At 43.7% G+C, this 22,364-nt stretch overlaps 1 protein-coding gene and 1 pseudogene across 5 annotated transcripts in view; one reads left to right on the top strand and one right to left on the bottom strand.

Moving 5' to 3' along the window:
* Window positions 1-206, top strand: part of LOC111546401 — a 1,366-nt pseudogene extending 1,160 nt beyond the window's left edge.
* Window positions 1-22,364, bottom strand: part of DTD1 (D-aminoacyl-tRNA deacylase 1) — a 191,226-nt gene that overhangs the window by 140,650 nt on the left and 28,212 nt on the right. For 4 of the 5 annotated variants that reach the window (XM_023217776.2, XM_023217775.2, XM_023217779.2 and 1 more), the window contains exon 4: window positions 15,619-15,725. In XM_023217776.2, coding sequence (XP_023073544.1) covers window positions 15,619-15,725 — 107 coding nt within the window. Of the gene's footprint in view, window positions 1-11,521; window positions 11,627-15,618; window positions 15,726-22,364 lie in introns of those variants that run through there. The other variant, XM_023217778.2, reaches the window with a different exon arrangement.

The following is a 22,364-nucleotide window of genomic DNA, read 5'->3' on the forward strand; positions in this document are numbered from 1 at the left end:
AGTTGGTGCTCCAAAGTCAAGAGTCCAAATTTGGTTCCAAAATCAAAGATCTAGATTCCATCTTCAGAGAAAAAGGGAACCTGTTGTGTCCTCAGAACAAGACGACCAGCGGCAAGATCTCTGAAGGACTTCAAGGTACAGAAGATACACAAAATAGCACCAACCTCACTAGCAACTCTCACTTCTCTAGAGCCAGAACATGGTGAAAACACTCCTAAGTTCAGTGTATTTGCTATTATCAACTTGGGTCCCAAATCTCTCTCACGGTCTTCCTGGGAGTCTATCCTTCTGCTGAAACTGCAAGCTAAGACTTCTGAAGAGGGTAAAGAACTTGGCCAGGTGCGGTGGCTCACACTTCTAATCTCAGCACTTTGGGAGGCTGAGGCAGGAATATTGCTTGAGCCTAGGAGATTGAAACCAGCCTGAGCAACATAGCAAGACCCTATGATAAAAAATAAAATAAAATAATAAAATAAAATAAAAGAACTGTAGGAGGCCAAGATAGGTACAAGAGGCACCACACTACCCTACTGACACAGCCTGGATCCAGAGTGCAGCAGACCTTGAGACAATGAAAATAAACTTAATAATAATAATAACAATAATAATAATAAAAGACCTCCTTGGGATAACTGGTAAATTATGAATGGAGTCTGAAGATGGCTGCTAGTAAAATGTCAATGCTAATTTTCTGATTTTGACGGCTGTTTTGGGGCTTCTATAAGAAAATGTCCCTGTTTGCAGGAAATATACTAATGAATTCAGGGGTGAGAAGGCATCAGGCCAACAACTTACTCTCAAGTGATTTCAGAAAATAAAGTCCCTGATACTGCTCTCCCAACCTGTCTACAAGTAAAAACATCATATACCTTATACTATATGCTAAAACTAACTCAAAATGGATCAAATATCTAAATGTAAAGGCTAAAACTAAAAAACTCTTGGAAGAAAACATAAAGAAAAAGCTTCATGATTTAGATTTGGCAATGATTTCTTGGATATAATATCAAAAGCACAGGCAACAAAAGCAAAAAATAGACAAATTGGATTTCATCAGAATTTAAAACTTCTGTACATCAAAACACACCACCAACAGAGTGAAAAGGCATCCACAGAATGAGAGAAAATATTTACAGATCATCTATTTGTTAAGAAATTAATATACAGAATACATAAAGAACTCTTGCAATTCAACAATAAAAAAACACAAACCAATTCAAAACTGGGCAAAGAACTGAAATAGATCTCCAAAGAAGATATACAAATGGCCAATAAGCACATGAAAAGATGCTCAACATCACTAATCATTAGAGAAATGTAAATCAAAACCACAACGAGATATACTTCACACTTATTAGGATGACTAGTATCAGAAAACACACACACACACACACACAAACAGCTAGCGTTGGTGAGGATGTGGGGAGATCAGAACCCTTGTGCATTGCTGGTAGGAATGTAAAATGGTACAGACACTGTGGAAAACAGTATACTGGTTCCTCAAAAAATTAAACAAAGAACTACCATACGATCCACAACCTGTACCTAGGTATCTACCCAAAAGAATTAAAAGCAGGATCTTGAAAAGATATTTGCATACCAATGTTAACAGCAGCACTATTCACAATAAGTAAAAAGTGGAAATAACCCAAGTGTGCATGGATAAATGAATGTATAGACAAAATGTGGTATACAAGAGAATATTCTGTGGCCATAAAAGAAAACTCTGACACATGCTATGAACATAGGGCTCAACATGGATGAACCTTGAAGAAATTACACTAAGTGACATAAGCCAGTCACAAAGATACAAATACCATATGATTATTCATATGATACTCAGAGTGGTCAAATTCAAAAGGCAGAAAATATTATAGAAGGGTCATTGCCAGCGGCTGAAGGGAGAAGAGAATTGGGAATTAGTATTTAAGGGTAAAGTTTCAGTTTTGTAAGATAAAAAGAATTCTGTAGCTAGGCTGGGAGCAGTGGCTCACACCTGTAACCCCATCACTTTGGGAGGCTGAGGCGGGTAGATCACTTGAGGTCAGGAGTTTAAGACCAGCATGGCCAACATGGTGAAACTTCATCTCTACTAAAAATACAAAAATTAGCCAGGCATGGTGGCGCATGCCTGTAGTCCCAGCTACTCAGGAGGCTGAGGCAGCAGAATTGCTTGAATCCGGGAGGTGGAGGCTGCAGTGAGCTGAGATCACTCCACTGTACTCCAGCCTGGGTGACAGAGCGGGGCTCTGTCTCAAAAAAAAAAAAAAAAAAAAAAATTCTGTAGATAGATGGTGATAATAATAGTTGCATAACAATGTGAATATATTAATGCCACGAAACTGTATACTTAAAAAGTTTAGGTTATGTATAATTTAACATAATTTTAAAAAATCTTCTGACATACACGCACCCAGAGATACCATGTGTAAATCTGGGTAAACGTATTTTTGTTAAGTCTGGAAGTAAATACATAGAACTTATTAACGGTGCTACCTCTGAGAATGAGAGTTATTGTCAAAAATATTTTTAGTGTATCTTAAACTTCTAAATTCTTAAAAGAATACTGATTTTATATATTAGGTATAACAAAAATTGATATAAAAATGCCATTTTATGGACTCCTAGAGAAAAGATAGGAAAATAACTGTTTCTACAAAAATACCTTTCTACCCAGGAATACTATAAAAGCTTACTATCAAAAAATAACATTTCCACATTGTTACTTTCCAGTTAATACACTGCTTGCTTGCTTGGAATTTTTTTTTCAAGTAGTAATTATGATAATAAGAGACTCTTCCCAAGAGAAAATGAAGGGGGCAAAGGGACAACATGAAACTTAAAAAAAAAAAAAAAAAATCCTCAGAGCATAAGCCCAGATCTGGTCTGGATTCCAAAATGAAATTTTATAGAACTTGTACTTATCCCCTGAAGGTTTCATGACCCAACAATGACACGAATGGTTAATAATAGCCTTTGCCCTCCCACTGCAGTCAAACAGCGATGCAATTCCTGAACAGAGCCACTGCCCGGGGGATATTATGTGAGTATCATGTTCCTGACTTAGCAGGAGAAGTGGAAAATGGAAACAAGGCCACAAACTTAGATCTTTCCATTACACAGAAATTGAGGCTTCCGGGCTTCACTTTCATGATTAAAAATAGAAAAAGAAATTGACTTCACATTTTATGGAAAATAGTCAAAGGGATATATTTTATGTGAAGAATATTCACAGACGTGCCATTCTTTTGTGTTTCCTATTGACAGAAATCATTGCGATGGTGGAGCTAGTGAGGCATAAAGTGGCTGCTGCAAGACTCTTAGCCAGCCAGCAGCAAGAGGCACGCTGGAGCCCACAGCAGGACAACCTTCTCCAGTCCTGACTTCCACTCCACCTCTGGAGCAGCGGCCTTCCTCTGACAATGACTCTCCATAACTTCCAAGCTCAATGAACACCAAGAAACATACTTTTCCAAAAATAAATCTTTATTTTTCTGACAAGCTCCTAGGACAGACATTTAGAAATTTCCCTGAAAATATGAGCTACAATAGTATACATAAATCAAATTCAATATACATGTTTCTTGGGCTTTTTACAGTGTCTTTTTATAATTAATGTTTTTGTATTTGGGGGAAAACTGGGCAATAGTGAAACATCTGGCTTCATGCTGACCAGAAAAAAGGAGCCTGCTTCCCTGAACTTGCTTTTTTTTCTTAAAAAAAAGAAAAGAAAAGAAAGAAACCATCAAACAAGTTCTGGTTTTTGTGTCCAGACTGTGCCCAAGGATCACTAAAAACCAGGGGTGAACATCGCACTCCTTGATGTCCAATGTCTGATGTCATCATAGAAACTCATGACATGGAATCCCTCCACTATGCTGGCCTTGCAGGCAAGAATGGGGTCATTCTTGCAGTGAACTGTAGGAGGCTGAACTTTGCAGTATTACTCTCTAATGCTCAAGCCACAGTATGAAAGAACCAAACATGAGTCACTGACACAAAAGCTCTACTGTGGAAGGCAGAATGTGAGAGTAGTTGAGGGCCTCCGAAGTGTATCCAGACAGCTCCTAAATGTCCTCTCCGCCACCCTGTCACAAGCCACACATCCCCCAATCCTGAGCCTACACTAAACCCAGTCTCATCCATCTCTGCAAATACACATCAGAGCTCTTAACATTCTAATAGGTCTTTGGCTTACTAACAATAAAACTCAAATGCCTTACCTTGGCCCATGAGGCCTTGTTCCACCAAGCCCAGGTCACAGCTCTGGCCTCAGGTCCTGCCCCTCTCCCTCTCACCCTCCAAGCTCCAGCCACACTGCCCTTTCTTCCACCAGTCACCCTAGAGCTCTGCATATGCTGACCTCTCTGTCTGGCACGCTCTTCCTTCAGTCTTCACTGGCTCCCTCTTATCTCAGCATCCTTCCCTAGTGCTTATACCTAAGGGGACCTCTACCCAACAGCATTCTCTACACCTAACCCTGTTGGATTTCTTTGTATCATCAGAATTTTAAATTATACTTGTTTTTGTTTGTTTCCCCACTAGAATGGAAGCTTCATGAGGGTACAATGTTGGTTCAGTGCTGGACCTACATGCAGGGCCAGCACAGAGCAAGCACCCAATAACAATCTGTTGGATGAATATATGGGATGAGTAGGTAGTGGGCAGGTGAGTGGATGGATGGATGGATGGATGGATGGATGGATGGATGGATGGATGAATGGACGTATGAGTAGGCAGATAGATGGACATATGGGTGGATGGATAAGTGGATAAAGGAACAAGCAAACAAACTAACAAACAAATGAGCATGAGCTTTTATTCAAGGGCATTACCACTAGGAAATCCTTGCCACACCATGTCATAGGGAGCTAAAGGCAGGAAGAAAGGCCTCGCCTGGATGGGTACTGAGGTAAGTGTCATGTGTGAAGAACTACCTATCTGAAATGAACCTTAAAAGATGTGGAAGATGTCAGCAGGTAGAGATAGGGAAGGAGTTCATTTCAGGTGGATGAGCAGAGACACAAAGGAGAAAAAATTGTGATGCTTATTCATGAAACAGTAAATAATCTGCAGGAAACTAGTCTACAATTCACTGTGAAAAGCTTTTACCATGAACTGAATAGGTAATAATATATCATAAAATATGAGCCCTTAATAATTTCCCATGTGTGTTTAAATGTAAATGATCAGCCAACTGCCCATGGAAGCCTCCACATTCATGCATTTCATTGAATTACAATTTCCATGCAGACGCTAAGATGTCGATCATCCTGGGTTTTTATTCTAGTTCCATTAACACTTCGACAGATGAGTAAGGCATTCCATGTCTGGTACTCAGAAAGCCAATAAAACTATAAATTACTTTCAACTACAAGTCTTAAAGAGGCTACACTGCTACAATCTTGCCCAGCCATTGAGCAATCCACATGTTGGGCTCATCTCTCCCAGGAAAAAAGTTATTCCCCCAGCACATGCCTCACTGTCACCCAGTAGACAGGCTGATCATCAGTCACTAACATATTGAGCTGTTGTTGCTGCATCGGCTTTTCCCTGACACATCTGTAATTGTGTTGAGAAGGCACCATGTTCTGGAAACATTTTCATCACTGCCTGTGTGGTGGGGGGAGGAGGTGTTGGGAGACTGAGAGCTCGTTGATGAATAAGAACAGCCTCACATGTAACCTCAATAATCAAGCAAAGCCATCTTGCTTCCTGGCAGCTGCAGTAACATAGGTTGTAAAGTATTTTTAGACATTTGGGGGTAGGAAAGGGAGGGCAGGGTGGTCCAGAAGAAACCAACGCGTGGAGCAGATGATCATTGCAAGGCCTGATTCTCTCTATTCCAGTAGTTCTCAAATGTTAGTGTGCTCAGGAGCGCACAAAGACCTGGTTAGAAACATAAATGGGCTACTCGCCTGCTTTCCAAGTCCAGACACTCCGGGAACTCTGGCTCAGAAAACCTGGGTGGGCCCAGGACTCTGCATTTTAGTAAGCACCATGGGTGGCTTGATGCCAGTGGTCCTCAGTCTGCCGTTTGAAGAACACTAACACCAACCCCTGGATGACTTTGGTAGAGAAAGAATATGTAAGCTCCGCACACGACAGCCCCCAAGTCCACCAGCATCTTCACTTCTTGGGACCTAAAGAAAATGTGACAAAAGTCCTGGGCCCCTTTCTCCCAGCAAAAGGCACTTGCACACATCCACACACACAAAACTTGTGGGATAAGCTCAGACCAGTCTGTGAGCCCCTAAGAGTCTACCTGATCCAATTCACACCCCACTGGCCCATCCTAACCTTCTCTTAGAGACTAAGATTTAAAAGATAACTACCCCTCATCAGTCATTACAGACTACACCTATACTGCAGCAAGCTGGCAAACATCTCTATGTAGATGAGTGTTTTATCTACACCTTTAAAAAAAGCATAGTAAGAGCTCCATTTTTTAGATTTCTATCACTTCCAGATCATTCATTCTCTCTCCATTATTAATGTAAATGTTTCAGCAAGGTTTTCTACAAAACACCACTGACTGGCAGAACATTTTTCTACAATTACCCGGGACTATGAAGCTCCTGGTAAATTACTTAACAAGCTAAGAATTCCCAATTAAAATATTGAGTTTGTTTAACGAAATTATTGCTATGCACAATGTACAAATCCATGGAAGGAAAAATTCTACCTCTCTCCCTTGAGAATAAAAAAGATGATGTTAATCTTTGGCAGGTCAAGTCAGTAAGGTAAGGAGTTTGTTTTTTTAACACACACACAAATGAGATTATAAGATTAAAATAACTAGGAATCTGCCCAAAACACATATACAGGAACAAACAAAGCCCTTAAACCTTAAATGCACTACCCCATTAGTGTCCTGAGAGATTGGTTTAAAGTAAAACAGATGTTTTGCTCTGGTTGGAGATTAGAAATGTCTTATATGTCAATGGTAGAAGAGAAACAGATCCCAGTTTTTAATTTACCAGACATATTCCAATAGCAGAGAAAAAACTCTTTTCCATTTTTGCAATTTCCTTAACCTGTGCTATGGATTTAAGATGGTAAAGTGAAAGTCAATTGATTAATCAATTCATCAATGGGTCCCCAACAAAGAGACAGTCATGCCAGCCTTGTAAAGGCTTCTTTTTAGCCCAATATGAGTTGACTTAGGATGACCATCTATTTGGAAACAAAATTAAAGTGATAAAAGTGATTCCTTACAGCTCTCCACCAGGAAGAAAAACATCTGCTAAGCTCCCACCCTTTCATACCAAATATTCATGCAATAGGCAGGCATTCCCCCAGGCACTGACAAGGACTCAGGATACATTCTGACTGCGCAGAGCAGTGGGCTGGGCTGAGTGAGGTCAGGAACCCCACCATCTCTACACCCAACTCACTCCCCAGAGGGTTGAGCTGATCTCATAATTCATGGAAAGCAGGTGTTCAGACAGAAAGGATCAGAAATCCAGGTGTGGTTCCATGTGTGGTGAGAGGTCTGGCCAGGTGGCGCCCTAGCCCTGGTAGGAGGCCTTCCATGCGGCAGCCTAGGTCCCAGAAGTCAGCGTCACTGACAAAGACTACATAACAGCAACAACTCTGTAATGAGGACGCTTTGCTGAGTTCCCACTACTGTTTTGGTGATACTTCAGCATAAACAAAGCTGGACTCTCAGTCAACGTTTGTTCAATAAATTAATATAACAAAATGAACTAATATTACTGGAGTAATTGACAGGATCTGGCTACCATCTTGGCAACCAGACTTTAAAACATACTTCTGCAGCAAGTCAACAACTCGAGCTTGGTTCAGGCCATGTGAACACTGAAGCTGAAACCAACCGCAATTAGGGAGCTAGAATCTAGAATTCAAGCCTAAAAACAGAGTGAAAAGGAGTACATTTAAATAACTGTTCTTCCATGAATAGATGCAAAGTTATTAGTAACAACATAATTCTTCCTTACATTCAGAGTACTTCTCATTTGATTTGTCCCCCAAACTGAACTATGTAGCAAGTGAGAGCTCCCCTCTGTGCACCTGTGATGGGGCCACCTGGTAGAAGCAAGCCACCTGTGTGCTCATGTGTCCTGCACTTCACCTCTGGATTCCACAGCAGGTAATGAAAAGGCTGCCCCTGTCACTGGAAGTATAAATAAATAAAAACCAAACGGAATTCTTTTCCCCCACAGCCCCTTACCCTACATATTCCTTTCAGATCCTACAGAAGCCATGAATGTCTCAACTCGACATTCCAAGGTCCAGGCACAGGGATGAATGCTTGCTGATAAGACAAGTATACAGAGAAAATTATGGACAAACCAACGGTGATACTCAGGGGAGCGTAAAATTAATAGCTCCGTAAAATTAAAGGCACCAGGTTTCGCTAGCCAACTCATCCCAGTGATTTGTCAATAAACACGTCCGTTAACTCAAACATGTATATTTGAAAGTTCATTTTTTTAGCTCCTTCCAGCATTTCAATTTAATGACGTCTTTAATGGCACTAAATAAATGAGAACGTAAATAATTAATGGCAACACTATGAACTAAGTGGGCCCTACGCCCCAGGGAAGAGTCCTTCAATTACCAAATGGCCCTTCTCATCAGGAAAAACCTCCATCTGCTCCCCCATCCATGTGAGGCTCAGGAAAACAAGCCCTACTCAGGGGAAGGGCACTTAAGATTAAAACAAGACAAGAATAAGCTTCTACCATAGAACTGGCAGGCTAGAGTGTTAAAATCTCCCAATATCTAGCCACCAATGGAAGAGGTCATGTACAAGCAATCATGCACTAGGCAATAACAAGCAGGATGTTCCTACCAGAATCATGTTCTCCTGCAAAAAATGTACCAGGAAAAACAGCAGTCAGTTGGTTCTGCTACTGCTTCCATGTCCTGTTCCCTTTGGAAATACGTCCTTTGAAGCAAGAATGTAATGTCCTCCTTCCAACTTCTCACTGCCAGAACATAGCATGAAACCCATGCAGCGGCCTATAATGTGATGGGTATGCTATATGGAAAGTATGCAGGTGTTGCAGCAGCCAGTTCTGCAAACAAGCAGCAGCCCAGTTAGAAAGGCAAACTGCTGGTTACCTTTACCAGCCCAGTCTTCACCAGCAGTAGCTGCATCACATAAGCAGAGCCCTGAGATTCTTGAAAATAAGAATCTACCCCTATTTGAAATAGAAATTTGAAAACAATTGGGAATCCCTTCTACTTTCCATATCCTTAAAGGTCAGCTAAAACCTCCAGTCCCCTAGGAGGCCCGCTTGGCTGGGCAGCAACAGCAGTAACAATGGCCTTCTCTGAAGCCGGGACATTCATAGATACCACAGCCCGTCAGCTGTGAGCACCACTGCTAAACGAACACCACTCCTCCTGCCCACAGACACCTCCTAGGATAGGGCAGTGAACAACACTCAGGGAGCTTGAGTTTTATGAGTGGTATGGATCATGATAGCAGATGGTGTGAAGTCTGTGAAATAAACCACCAGAGCAACAGGGCAGAGTGGCCGAATGGGTCTCCTGGGAACTGCGGGGGTCAGAGAATCTTGGAGAATGAGGAGGAGACTCTGGAATTCAGACAAGAGCTCCGAGGTAGAAAAGAGCTTGACCTTTTCAACAAGGGAGAGGAGGCAACAGCAGATACAGTAGGTGAAGTGTAGGGATGGAGGGAAAGATGGCCACAGAGCAGGCAAGAGAGGGCCACGGACGCCTGGTCACTCAGGCCCTGGGAAATGACGGCAAGGAACGCAAGGCTTCAGCAAAATGCACTTGGAAGGCACTGAAGAGTTCTAAGGATGAGCACAAACTAAACGGTCTTGTAACCTTTCCTAAGTTGCCTTACTGTCCACCTCTTTCACTGGCATTAACCTTTCAGGTTTATGTTGCCCAGAATCTATCCCTGGCTGCACAGGCTGGGTGGCAGCAGTTCCTTCTCTTCCTCACAGTGCCTAGCACACCATCAAATACCAAAATGACACTTGGTGCTTACGTACACACACAAATACATGCACACACACACACCCACATGCACATACACATGGGCACACCCATCCACATATACACACACATACATATGCACACATATTATTGCACACTTATACATCCATATACACACACACCTACATTGTTCATTTGTTCAGATAGTTTAAAGAATTTATTTATATTTTAAAAGAACATGCTAAAAGAATCATTTTTCTATAATGTTGAAATTTGCCAAAAGAACCATTTTTCTGTAATGTAATTGTAGCAGTTTTCATTACTGATTGGAATATAATGGAAAAATAAAACACTGAGAATTAAAAGCTTGATAGAAACACATGTTTATCTATCAGTAAAAAGAATTTGGCTATGTTCTTCCTATCAACACAAAAGCAAGCAAATTAGCTACTTGCTCCAAGAGGAAGCTACTTCTAATTGAGAAGAAAAGGCAAAGAGAGGCCCCAGGCACAGGCCAGCACCAACCTAACACAGGACCCTTCCGCGCCTACCCGCCGCCACCTACTGGAGAGCTGGGGGCAGAGCGCAGTGCAATGCACAAGGTCTGAGGCTTTTGGGGATCAGGAAACTGGTCCATGTAAATGAAATTGACACAAGACAATTTGTGTATTTAAAAAGAAAACTCCTAAAGGATTCAGAAATAACTAAAAGTCTTTTTTATCCTTATAAGTTAACATGGCTCGACAGAAGTTTAAAAAATGCCTACTTGAGGATGTTTTGATTTGGGGACAGAGGTTTATTGTGTAAAGTGTACAACATGATGCTCTGATCTACACACACACAGTGAAGTGATTACTACAGTCACGTAAATTACATGTCCAGCATCTCACACAGTTACCGTCCTTTATTCTGTGTGTGCTGAGAGTTCCTAAGTCTACTCCAGAAGTTCCTAAATCTACTCCCAGTGCACAATACGATACTGCACTCCTTGTGGTGTACATTAGATCTTGAGACTTAGTCATCCGAAATAACTGCATCTTTGTATCCTTTGACCTAAACAAGAAGAGAGTACTGGTTGAAAGAAAGTTGAAGATTCTAAAGGCAAAAGGTATTGTTCTACCATTTCCAGAAAAATATTTAGAATGAAAAAAAGTTAGACTAAAATTTTTCTCCAAATAGAGTTAAAGCAGAATAATAAATGAAAACTATGGGATAATGATCAAATAGAACCGGAGGGAGTAGCCAGAGGCAAGAGGAAAACCCAGAGAGAATGGCGTCCTGGGAAACAAGGCTCCAGCCATTTCCAGGGGCAAGTGGGCAAGAGTGGCGAGAAAGGGGTTCTGAAAAATGGGCATGAAATAAAGCAATGTGAGGTCACCGGGGCCCTTGGTGAGAGCTTTTATAGACCCAAGGACACTGAGGCAGAGCAGAAGGGGGGAAATGGAGGCATTTCTCAATTGGAGACATTTGGGCATATTTAAAAGCCAATGGGATAAGATGGATGACTGTGAGAGGCAGACTGACCTGACAAGAGGACAGAGGGCTTCCAGGAAGCTGCTGAGGAGGTGGAAGGGGTAGGCTCCAAAGCCCAGGTCGGTCAAGCCCCACAGCCGAGCAACCCATCAGTCACACAGGGCCCCATCTTCAGAGGGGCCCTACCTTTGGTTGTATGCTTTGTTGTCACCACCTTGAAATTCAAAATAATTTTTTAACAAGGAACCCCACATTTTCATTTTACACTGAGCCTCTCAAATTATGTAGGTGGTCCTGGCCCAAGGGAGAGGCTGGCCTCAGCCCAGGAAAGGGCAGCTCTGCTACCACAGTGGCAGGAAGGGGATGGAGAAGCAGAGTCAATGTCATCTGCTGGCTTCTTTCCCTGCAAAGCTGAAAGAGAGCTGTCTTCCGTGAATGAGCCAGAGGACACACAAGGGGAGACATCTAACATGGAGACATCTGGTAGACTTCACCTGAACCAAGTGATAAGGCTAGTATCACTGGTAACAAGACAAATCAATACCACATACCTCCTGGTAGGATGTACTATGAAGGGCACAAGATCACTTTTGTGCTATTTCCTATTCCTGTCAACATGCATTACCGCCGGGCGCGGTGGCTCAAGCCTGTAGTCCCAGCACTTTGGGAGGCCGAGATGGGCGGATCACAAGGTCAGGAGATCGAGACCATCCTGGCTAACACGGTGAAACCCCGTCTCTACTAAAAAAATACAAAAAACTAGCTGGGCGAGGTGGCGGGCGCCTGTAGTCCCAGCTACTCAGGAGGCTGAGGCAGGAGAATGGCGTGAACCCGGGAGGCGGAGCTTGCAGTGAGCTGAGATCCGGCCACTGCACTCCAGCCTGGGCGACAGAGCGAGACTCCGTCTCAAAAAAAAAAAAAAAGGCCAGGCACGGTGGCTCAAGCTTATAATCCCAGCACTTTGGGAGGCCGAGACGGGCGGATCACCAGGTCAGGAGATCGAGACCATCCTGGCTAACATGGTGAAACCCCGTCTCTACTAAAAATACAAAAAACTAGCCGGGCGAGGCGGCGGGCACCTGTAGTCCCAGCTACTCAGGAGGCTGAGGCAGGAGAATGGCGTAAACCCAGGACGTGGAGCGTGCAGTGAGCTGAGATCTGGCCACTGCACTCCAGACGGGGTGACAGAGCAAGACTCCGTCTCAAAATAAAAAAAAAATGCATTACCTTAATACAATAATAGAAAACCCAAAGTGAGAAACATTCTACAAAATAGTAGACTAGTACTCTTGAAAAGTAACAATGTGACAAAAGACAAGGAAAGGCTGAGGAACTGTCAAAAATTGGAGAAGACTAAGCAGAAATGACAAATGCAGTGTGGAATCCTGCATTATCCCAGAGCAGAAAAAAAACATTTAAAAAACCTAGTGAAATTTGGACAGGCATGGTGGCTCATACCTGTAATCCCAGTACTTGGGGAGGCTGAGGCGGGTGGATCACGAGGTCAGGAGATCGAGACCATCCTGGCTAACATGGTGAAACCCCGTCTCTACCAAAAATACAAAAAATTAGCCGGGCGTGGTGGTGGGCGCCTGTAGTCTCAGCTACTCAGGAGGCTGAGGCAGAAGAATGGCGTGAACCCAGGAGGCAGAGTTTGCAGTGAGCCGAGATGGCACCACTGCACTCCAGACTGGGTGACAGAGCAAGACTCTGTCTCAAAAAAAATAAATAAATAAAAAATAAAAAAATAAAACCTAGTGAGGCCAGGCGCGGTGGCTCACACCTGTAATCCCAGCACTTTGGGAGGTAGAGGCAGGCGGATCACGAGGTCAGGAGATCGAGACCATCCTGGCTAACATGGTGAAACCCCGTCTCTACTAAAAAAATACAAAAAATTAGCCGGGCACGGTGGCGGGTGCCTGTAATCCCAGCTACTTGAAAGGCTGAGGCAGGAGAATGGTGTGAACCTGGGAGGCGGAGCTCGCAGTGAGCAGAGATCGTGCCACTGCACTCCAGCCTGGGCGACAGAGCCAGACTCTGTCTCAAAAAATAAAATAAAATAAATACAATTAAAAAATAAAATGAAATAAAACCTAGTGAACTTCAAATAAGGTTTGTAATATAGTTAATATAATAGTACTATATCAACATTAATTTCAAAGTCTTGGTCCTTGTACTATGGTTATGTAAGATATTGAAATTAGAGGCAGCTGGGTAAAAAAGTATACGGAAACTCTGTTTTTTTCAACTTTTTTCACAATTTTATTGTGAAATTATTTAACAATAAAAAGCTTACATTTTCATGTGGACTTTTCATTTGTGATTTTTTTTTAATGTCATTAGTAATTCCAAGACCGTCAGTTACTACCACTGAAGTCTAGCCTACTACATCAGACATGCTCCTCAACACAAAGAGAGTCAGAAACTGCTATGGTTTGGATTTGTGTCCCCACCCAAATCTCATGCTGAATTGGAATCCCCAGCGTTGGAGGAGGAGCCCGGTAGGAGGTGATTGGATCATGGGGGTCGACTTCCTCCTTGCTGTTCTCATGACAGTGAGTTCTCACGAGATCTGGTTGTTAAAAACTGTATAGTACCTCCCCCTGCTTTCTCTTACTTCAGCTCTGGCCATGTGAAGATGTGCCTGCTTCCCCTTCACCTTCCACTATGATTGTTTCCTGAGGCCTCAGGAGCCATCCTTCCTGCACAGCCTGCAGAACTGTGAGCCAATTAAACCTCTTTTCTTTATAAATAAACCAGTCTCAGGTATTTCTTTATAGCAGTACCAGAATGAACTAATACAGAAACAAAAAAGAAAGATCATGCTCCACTTTAAAAATCTGGCTTTGGCCAGGCATGGTGACTCTTGCCTATAATCTCAGCACTTTGAGAGGCCAAGGCCCTAGGTGGATCAGTTGAGCCCAGGAGTTCAAGACCACCCTGGGCAACATGGTAAAACTCCCCCTCTACAAAAATTCAAAAATTAGCCCAGCATGGTAGCGTATACCTGTAGTCCCAGCTACTCAGGAGGCTAAGGTAGGAGGATCACTTGAGCCTGAGAGGTTGAGGCTGGAGTGAGCCATGATCACACCACTGCACTCCAGCCTGGGTGACAGAGCGTGACCCTGTCTCAAAAAAAAAAAAAAAAAAAAAGGTTGGGTGCAGTTGCTCATGCCTGTAATCCCAGCACTTTGGGAGGCCAAGGCAGGCAGATCACCTGAGGTCGAGAGTTTGAGACCAGCCTGACCAACATCGATAAACCCCGTCTCTACTAAAAATATAAAATCAGCAGGGCGTGGTGGTGGGTACCTGTAATCCCAGCTACTCAGGAGGCTGGGGCAGGAGAATGGCTTGAACCCAGTAGGCGGAGGTTGCGGTGAGCCAAGATCATGCCATTGTGCTCCAGCCTGCACAACAAGAGCAAGACTCCATCCCCCCCAACAAAAAAAAAATCTGCTTTGAATAGGTTGCCCAGCTTCACGTTTCCATTGTGCTGTCCCTTTACTGCTGCATCACTGGCCATCATAGCATTCTAGCAAGGGAGGGAGACCAGGAAGGAAGAACGGAAATGTTTGCACAGTCCTTCCTCCTCTGCCTGCCAGGCCCTATGTGTCTCTATCCAGTGAGTGCGTTAATTAAGCCTTTACAAGTATGCTAAGCATCTGTGAGACCACACAGGTTCCAAGGACTATTACACATTTCCTTTCTCTATTTTAATTAACTTTTATTTCATGAAAGCTTACAAATTGGCAGCAAATCCAGGTCAGACATTGCTTTAGAAAAATGGGGATTTACAGCGAACCTTGGGGGACACATCCACCCACACCTGGGACCAAACCCACTTCAGGTAACCATTCAGAATGGGTGAACCAGCCAATCCAGGGCCATTGCTCTGCTGCCACCCAGGGGCGGGTGGGCGCCATGGCACCTGGCCAGGGGAAGAAAAGCCCAGGGGAAGAACCTGGCTCTGCACAGGACATGTCCTCTGGAATTCAAAGGTAGGAGGAGGCAAGGGAGAAGTGCTGTACCCACTGGCCACAGTACTCAGGAGTGCATTGTAAACATGCATTCTTGGGAAGGCAGGTATTAAAATAAATACAAGGTTACAGCAATTATGCATTTCCTCAGACCAAGGACTGTTCCAGGGACTAAAGAGATCTTACAGGCACCCAAGGGATGGAGCCAGGCACCAGACTCCAGGCTTACCTGCTTTGGGTCAGAGGTTGCAGTGCCGGGAGCTGGCGATTCCAGCTCTATGGTCACAGGCCCATCATTCTGAATGTGCACCTGCATGTAGGCCCCAAACTTGCCATCTGAAAAAGCAATCCAAACAGTTACCAAAAATGGAGACCCCAGATTACTCCATCCAAAAGCACACTGTATTAGTTCATTTTCACACTGCTAATAAAGACATACTCAATACTGGGCAACTTACAAAAGAGAGGTTTAATGGACCCACAGTTCCTCATAGCTGGAAGGCTTCACAATCATGGCAGAAGGCAAGGAAAAGCAAATCAGATCTTACATGGATGGCAGCAGGCAAAAAGACAGAGACTTTGCAGGGAAACTCCCATTTTTAAAACTGTCAGATCTCGTGAGACTTATTCACAAAATGAGAACAGCACAGGAAAGACGTGCCCCCATGATTCAATTACCTCCCACCAGGTTCCTCCCACAAAACATGCGAATTTTCAGAGTTACAATTCAAGATGAGATTTGGGTGGGGGCACAGCCAAACCATATCACACACCTAGATCAGCGTGATCCAAAACCTGGGTCACACTGGAAGAAGGAGGTTGACTGGGAGGAGGATCGGCCAGTCAACACAGGAAAAGTTGGCCAGCCCTATAAGAGGGAGGCAAATGCGGGATTAAGTAGCACAGATGCTGCTGTGTGCCCAACAGACTTAGCAAGAAATAAAAGGTCTGGTAACACCAAGGGTGGGAAAGAATGTGGGTTACCAGGACTGTACATGATGGGAAGGCAAACACAGAGCATTCCGGAAGGCCATGTTTGCACTGTACGCAGTGAAGCCCTCCATCTCCCTCCATGGAAGGCATAGCTTTTGGGCCTGCTGGGGCACAGGAGGCCTCACACCCTGAGGTCCTGCCACAACTTGGGTGACCTCCATGAGTCTTTGTTCCTGCCACCACAACCTCACAAATTCCACCTCTGAGTCTTTCCTAGCAGTGGTCCTTACCTTCAGAAGGACTCAGCAAAATGGGCATGCCAACAGACAGCTTTCTTTGGCCCACAGACAGTAGCATTGGAAATTGTATTAGAAGCACCCAAGCTGCTGGCCATGTTTATGAGCAAGATTAACCTAGATCCTACTGGGTAGTCAAAGGTGCTTAAATAATGATGACTTTCCATGACCTCCTATCAGATTAAAGTGGCCGTTCAAATCAACTGAGCTTTTGTCTCATCCATGTCGGACTAACTAAAAAGACATCAGCTGGGAAGGAAATCATGTGTTTAATTGCATGCTAAAATTATGGCTACAATTAGTAGAAAATTTCAGTCACTGCTCTCCTCAGGGAGGCTGAAGGCACGCTCAAGAGGACAGGAATTATTTCCGATCCTGAATTTCTGTTGCCAGGATATACAGCATGTGCTTCACCTTGTTTATCATTCCAAATAGGAAATTTATTTTCTCTTCCTGTTTTTCTTCAGTTAAGAATAGAACTATTATGTGAATTTCCATCTGTACAGATGATAAATCCAAAGACATGTTTTAAGAGATCTTAAAATGGTAACTTTTTTTCCAGTCCAGATCAAAGGGTAAAGCCCCCAAGAAGAATTATGCTAGCCAGGGAAAATAAACACATTTTTAAAAACACACACACACACACACAAAAGCATATCTATAAAACGACATCTGGGTTCCTATGGTGATATAGTCAAGTTGTTCTTGAATATTAAGTCCCAGGGTTCTTTCTACCCAGAGCTGCAGCTTAAGCACGTGTTAAACACGCTTATGCTGCATGTCTAAAGCAGGAAAGCTCTCAGCTGGAGCCTAACCACCCATGAACTCATCTCCAGCAGAACTTTCCAAGGTCCTAACAACTGCAAACCAGAGTGCCTCCCTGCAGATTGTCTATGTAGCTACAAAAACTGGTGTCCACGTCCCTTTGGACAATGCTTCACCGACTTTTGCCGCCAGCCAAGAAGGCTCACACCACCTCTCCGGGCCCCAGTTTGTTCTGGTACAACAGGACAGTTGTCCTGGGATGGTTACAAAGGTGCACACAGGTTAGTACACAGCCCAGCACAGTGAGTGTACAGGAAATCATAGTCACTATTATTACCATTGTCATGCCTACCACTGTCCATGGTAGTACATGGGTAAATTGCAGGGATGGGACAGAAAAATACTGTCAAAAAAGTATACTCTGAAAGAAAAATGGGGAGAACAAAAGCCATGTACCATTGCTTCTTGGCCTGGCTGGGGGCAAGCCCACATTCTCTGCTCTCCAGAGCTGGCCCTGTGTGGCCACGACTGGGCTGTACCTCAGCCAACCTCTGGGGACCAGTATGGGACATAGGCACTAGACACTGAGCCTCAGGCCAGCCGATCTAAGCACATGCCCTAAAGGCAGTTCTCTGCCACCAAGGAAGCATTCTCACCCTGCAGGTTTCCTCTTCATTCTACTTTCGATCTGTTCAGAACCTGAGTAGGCAGGAGGCTGTTACTGATGGAAACCCCAGCAGTGGGTTACAGGCTGGAACATCCAGAAATTCAGCAAATGAGTGGCATCGCAGGGTTCAAAGTAAGCCTGGGGCCAGGCTGGAGCCACCACCCACTAGAAGAGTTTGATCTGGATGTGCAGGATTGTGCCTAGAGTCGTTGGGAGTATGACTCTGGAAGCCGCTAGCATCCATGGTGGCTCTGTCCTCAAGTACAGAGCTGCTTCTACAGACAGGAGTGTTCCTTGGCATCCCCAGTGCCCCAGAGGCTGGGCCAGTGCCAGTGAACCACTGCTGGAACAACACAGCAGCAGAGGCCTGGCCCAAAGGTGCCTGGAAAGCTGAGGCAAAGGTTCTGAGGCCTTAGGTAGAGACCAGTAGCACTGGGAATGACATGTCCTAAGTGACTTGGAGGTGAAAATATCTGTTTCATCAGCAAATGGGTACATTACAGGCCCTTCAGGCCCTGGAAGCTGATTTTCTCACAGTTCGAGGGCTAGGCCTAGATCTGACTCCATTTCACACTCGGGGCCATGGAGGGAACTGGAAAGGCAGACCTGGGGTTCTTGTGGCTTCTTTCCAGGCTTTGGGCTCCCCTTATCAGGGTTCTCTGCTTGGCTCTGCAACTGCACAGAGGTGGTGTCTACATCTGAGGGTGGTGTCTACAACAGATTCATTTCTTGGAAACAAGTGTCTCAAGCCTGGAACTTTGTAGCAAGAAGCATTGGGGGACCCAAAATACCTAATTATGGAAAAGTGAGGGCACCTTTCACTAACAGGGCCACCCTCAACTCCAAACTAAAGAGCGTCAAAGCCATGAGAAGAAACAAACATTAGGATGCTAAATGCCTAGGACCAAAATTCACCTTTAGCTGGGAAGTTAAATTCCCAACTACACCTACATGCTGAGGTCATAAATTCAAGGCAATTAAGGTAGCCTTCTTGCATAACAGGAGATCCAAGGCAAGGAGCTCCCTGATTATCAAACTTTGCTCAAGTATCTCTGGGCCCTGCTGGGGTCCTTGACATCACTCTGCCTGGGATAACTCTGTAGGGTTGAAGGCTGTATGGTTGTCTAACTGAGGCTCAAGGAAACCTGTGTGAGGATGATGCAGTGTTTGAGGCCCCCAGAGGATCTACAAGGACACCTGTATGACACATCTCAGACATGGCCTGGACAAGGCTGCTGCATGAACCCAGACTCAACCGAGCATGGACACCCTTCCACAAAGAACAGCAGGGAAGGTGGCTTCTGAGCTCATGAGGTCATGGGATGTGATTTCATATCTTACTTCCTTTAGTCTTCAAAGCTTTTGGATTTGATTATGTTATAGAATTAATCTTGGCCTGTAATTTCTCCCTGGGACTGTGATAATGGGATAGGGTCTGCATTCAAATCCAGTGCCTTTCCATGTTGCTGGCATTTTATTATGAGTTTCTCATGTATTTTACTATTGCAGTATATTGTCACTTAAACTCACTGCAGGAGCTCCAGTGTGCTGGGCTGGGCATTGTGGCTGCACACGGCTTGGGAAACAGCCTAGAGAATAAGTCTTCACCTTGGGAGCAGAGTGGCCTTGGAAGGGCTTCACGGCAAGATTCTGACCCAGTTCAGAGCCTCCAGGGACAAAAGACACAGCAGGAGCAGCCTAACAAAGGCTCCAAGGTAGACTGGTCTGAGTTAGTGAGGCTTCCTTCCCTGACAGGGCAGCCCCACGGCCAGAGTGAGCCTCTGCTCAGAACCACCTTCCATCAGTTCCTGTCACCCCCATGACACAGTCCCTGGAGTAGCGTGCCCTCTCTCTATTGTTCATGCTCTTTTTCTGTCTCTACACACACACATACACACACACACACACACACACACACAGGCATGTATAGTTCTTCTTGTAATTATTGTTGAGAAGTAAGACAAACTTATCCCTGTAAGTTTTCCTAAGATAAAAGTATGTTATTATTATAGTACCATAGAATACATGGGAGAAGTGGCTCACTCAGGCTGCTGTGTTGGGTATGGCCTGAAAGGAGACCCAGCTGGAGGCAGGAGGCCCATTAAGAGGCTGTCACAAAAATTCAGATGAGAGATGCAGACGGCCTGTGCCAGGGTGGGTGTAGAAGTGGCGTTCTGCTCTCAGCTTCCGTGTGCATGGATGTCCCAGGTGAGGCAAACAGGATTTGCTGATAAACCAGATGTGGGGAGGAGGAGCCACACCAAACTCTGAAGTTTCACCCCATAAGTGCATTTATTAGAAAATAAGACTAAAACCAAATGAAATAAGAAATTAGGAAAACAAACAAAATAAATCACACACTCATTAAAGCGAAGAAGATGAAGTGAAAAGAGTGAAGAAGATTAAAGCAAAACAATGAAATACCAAAAAAACTAAAAACGCTGATTAAGGAAAAAAGGGGTGAAATACAACCAAACCACATGAGAAAATGAATGTGACTCTAGATATAGAGATCTTTCAAAATCATTTTAAAAATCTATAAAATTGTCTTCCAATAAATTGGAAAATCCAGCTGTGAAGGAGACGACAAGTAAAGTTCACTGCCCAGAGGAACTTGAGGGATGTTGGGAAACTGACCAGAGCAATAGCCAAGGAAGCCAGCCCAAAGAGATCACTAACAAGTTCTATTAAACAGTAATGCCTATGTGATTTAAATTGGTCCAGACCACGGGAAAAGATGTAAAGCTTTCTACTCTGTTCTGCAAGGCCAGTATCACCCTCACACTAAAATTAGACAGGAATATTTTTTAAAGCATAGACAAATTTCTCCTTTGAATGCAGATGCAAAAATTCTACACTAACAACACTTGGGAAATTTCTTGCAGGCATATATTAGAAGAACACTATGCAGTGGCCAGGGAAGGTTTAATCAGCATGGCTCACGATTAGGAAATGCATTTACCAGGTTAACACTTAGCAAAAAAGATTGGAAAAAATCAAATTCCCTTCCTGCTTCAAAATGAAACTCTTATTTGGCTAGCAAAAGAAATGCGCTTCTTTAAGAAGACTATATAGGGACCTCTTTTTCCTGCAGTCAGGTAACTTAGGCACCCTGAACAATCTTCCTCACCTCCTAAGCAGTAAATCAATATATTTAACAAGATGTCATAAGTGGGAGCTGAACAATGAGAACACATGGACACAAGGAGGGGAACATCATACACCGGGACCTTTCAGGGGGTGGGGGGCAAGGGGAGGGAGAGCATTAGGACAAATACCTAATGCATGCAGGGCTTAAAACCTAGATGACAGGTTGATAGGTGCAGCAAACACCATGGCACACGTATACCTATGTAACAAATCTACACGTTCTGCACATGTATCCCAGAACTTAATTTTCATGTATCCCAGAAAATAATTTTTTTTTTTTTTCTTGAGATGGAGTTGCTCTGTTGCCCAGGCTGGAGTGCGATGGCACGATCTCCGCTCACTGAAACCTCCGCCTCCCGGGTTCACGCCATTCTCCTGCCTCAGCCTCCGAGTAGCTGGGACTACAGGCGCCCACCACCATGCCCAGCTAATTTTTTGTATCTTTAGTAGAGACAGGGTCTCACCGTGTTAGCCAGGATGGTCTTGATCTCCTAGCCTTGTGATCTGCCTGCCTCGGCCTCCCAAATGCTGGGATTACAGGCATGAGCCACCGCGTCTTGCCCAAAAAATTTCTTTTAAAAAGTAAATATATTAGCCAAGATGTCCTGGAGCTAGTAATTGAAGGCTAACCAAGATAATGAGATTCACCCAGCCATTTTAGCATACGCAGATCATTTAAGAATATAACCATTATTAAAAATACAAAAGATTTTTTTAAAGTCCTAATTTATTTTTACATTTCTTAAATGCAAAATATATATGGAATAAACTTATTTCAAAAAAAAAAGATGGATTGATTAAGCAAGTACTTCAGTAATAAGTATTATAGGCAAAGACCATGGATGGAGGCTAAAATTAGTGAGTGGGAGCAGGTTGAGTAACAGGATATTTGCATAGTCTCAAATTATCTCCCCACGAAACACTGACCAATTACAAAGTGGAAAACAGTTACATGACAGAGAAAAATCTGGCAAATAATGAGACACGTCAACATCATGTGCCCCAGCACGATGCACTGAGAAGGGTACAAGATCACTTTCGTAGTATTCCTGCCAAAAAATGCCTAACTTTAATCATGAGAAGACATCAGGCAGACACATAATGAAGGACATTCTACAAACTGACAAAATAAGTGACTCTTCAAAAGTGGTGACGTCATGAAAA

This window comes from Piliocolobus tephrosceles, chromosome 20 (assembly GCF_002776525.5).
Source record: "Piliocolobus tephrosceles isolate RC106 chromosome 20, ASM277652v3, whole genome shotgun sequence".
NCBI classification, from domain to species: Eukaryota; Metazoa; Chordata; class Mammalia; order Primates; family Cercopithecidae; genus Piliocolobus; species Piliocolobus tephrosceles.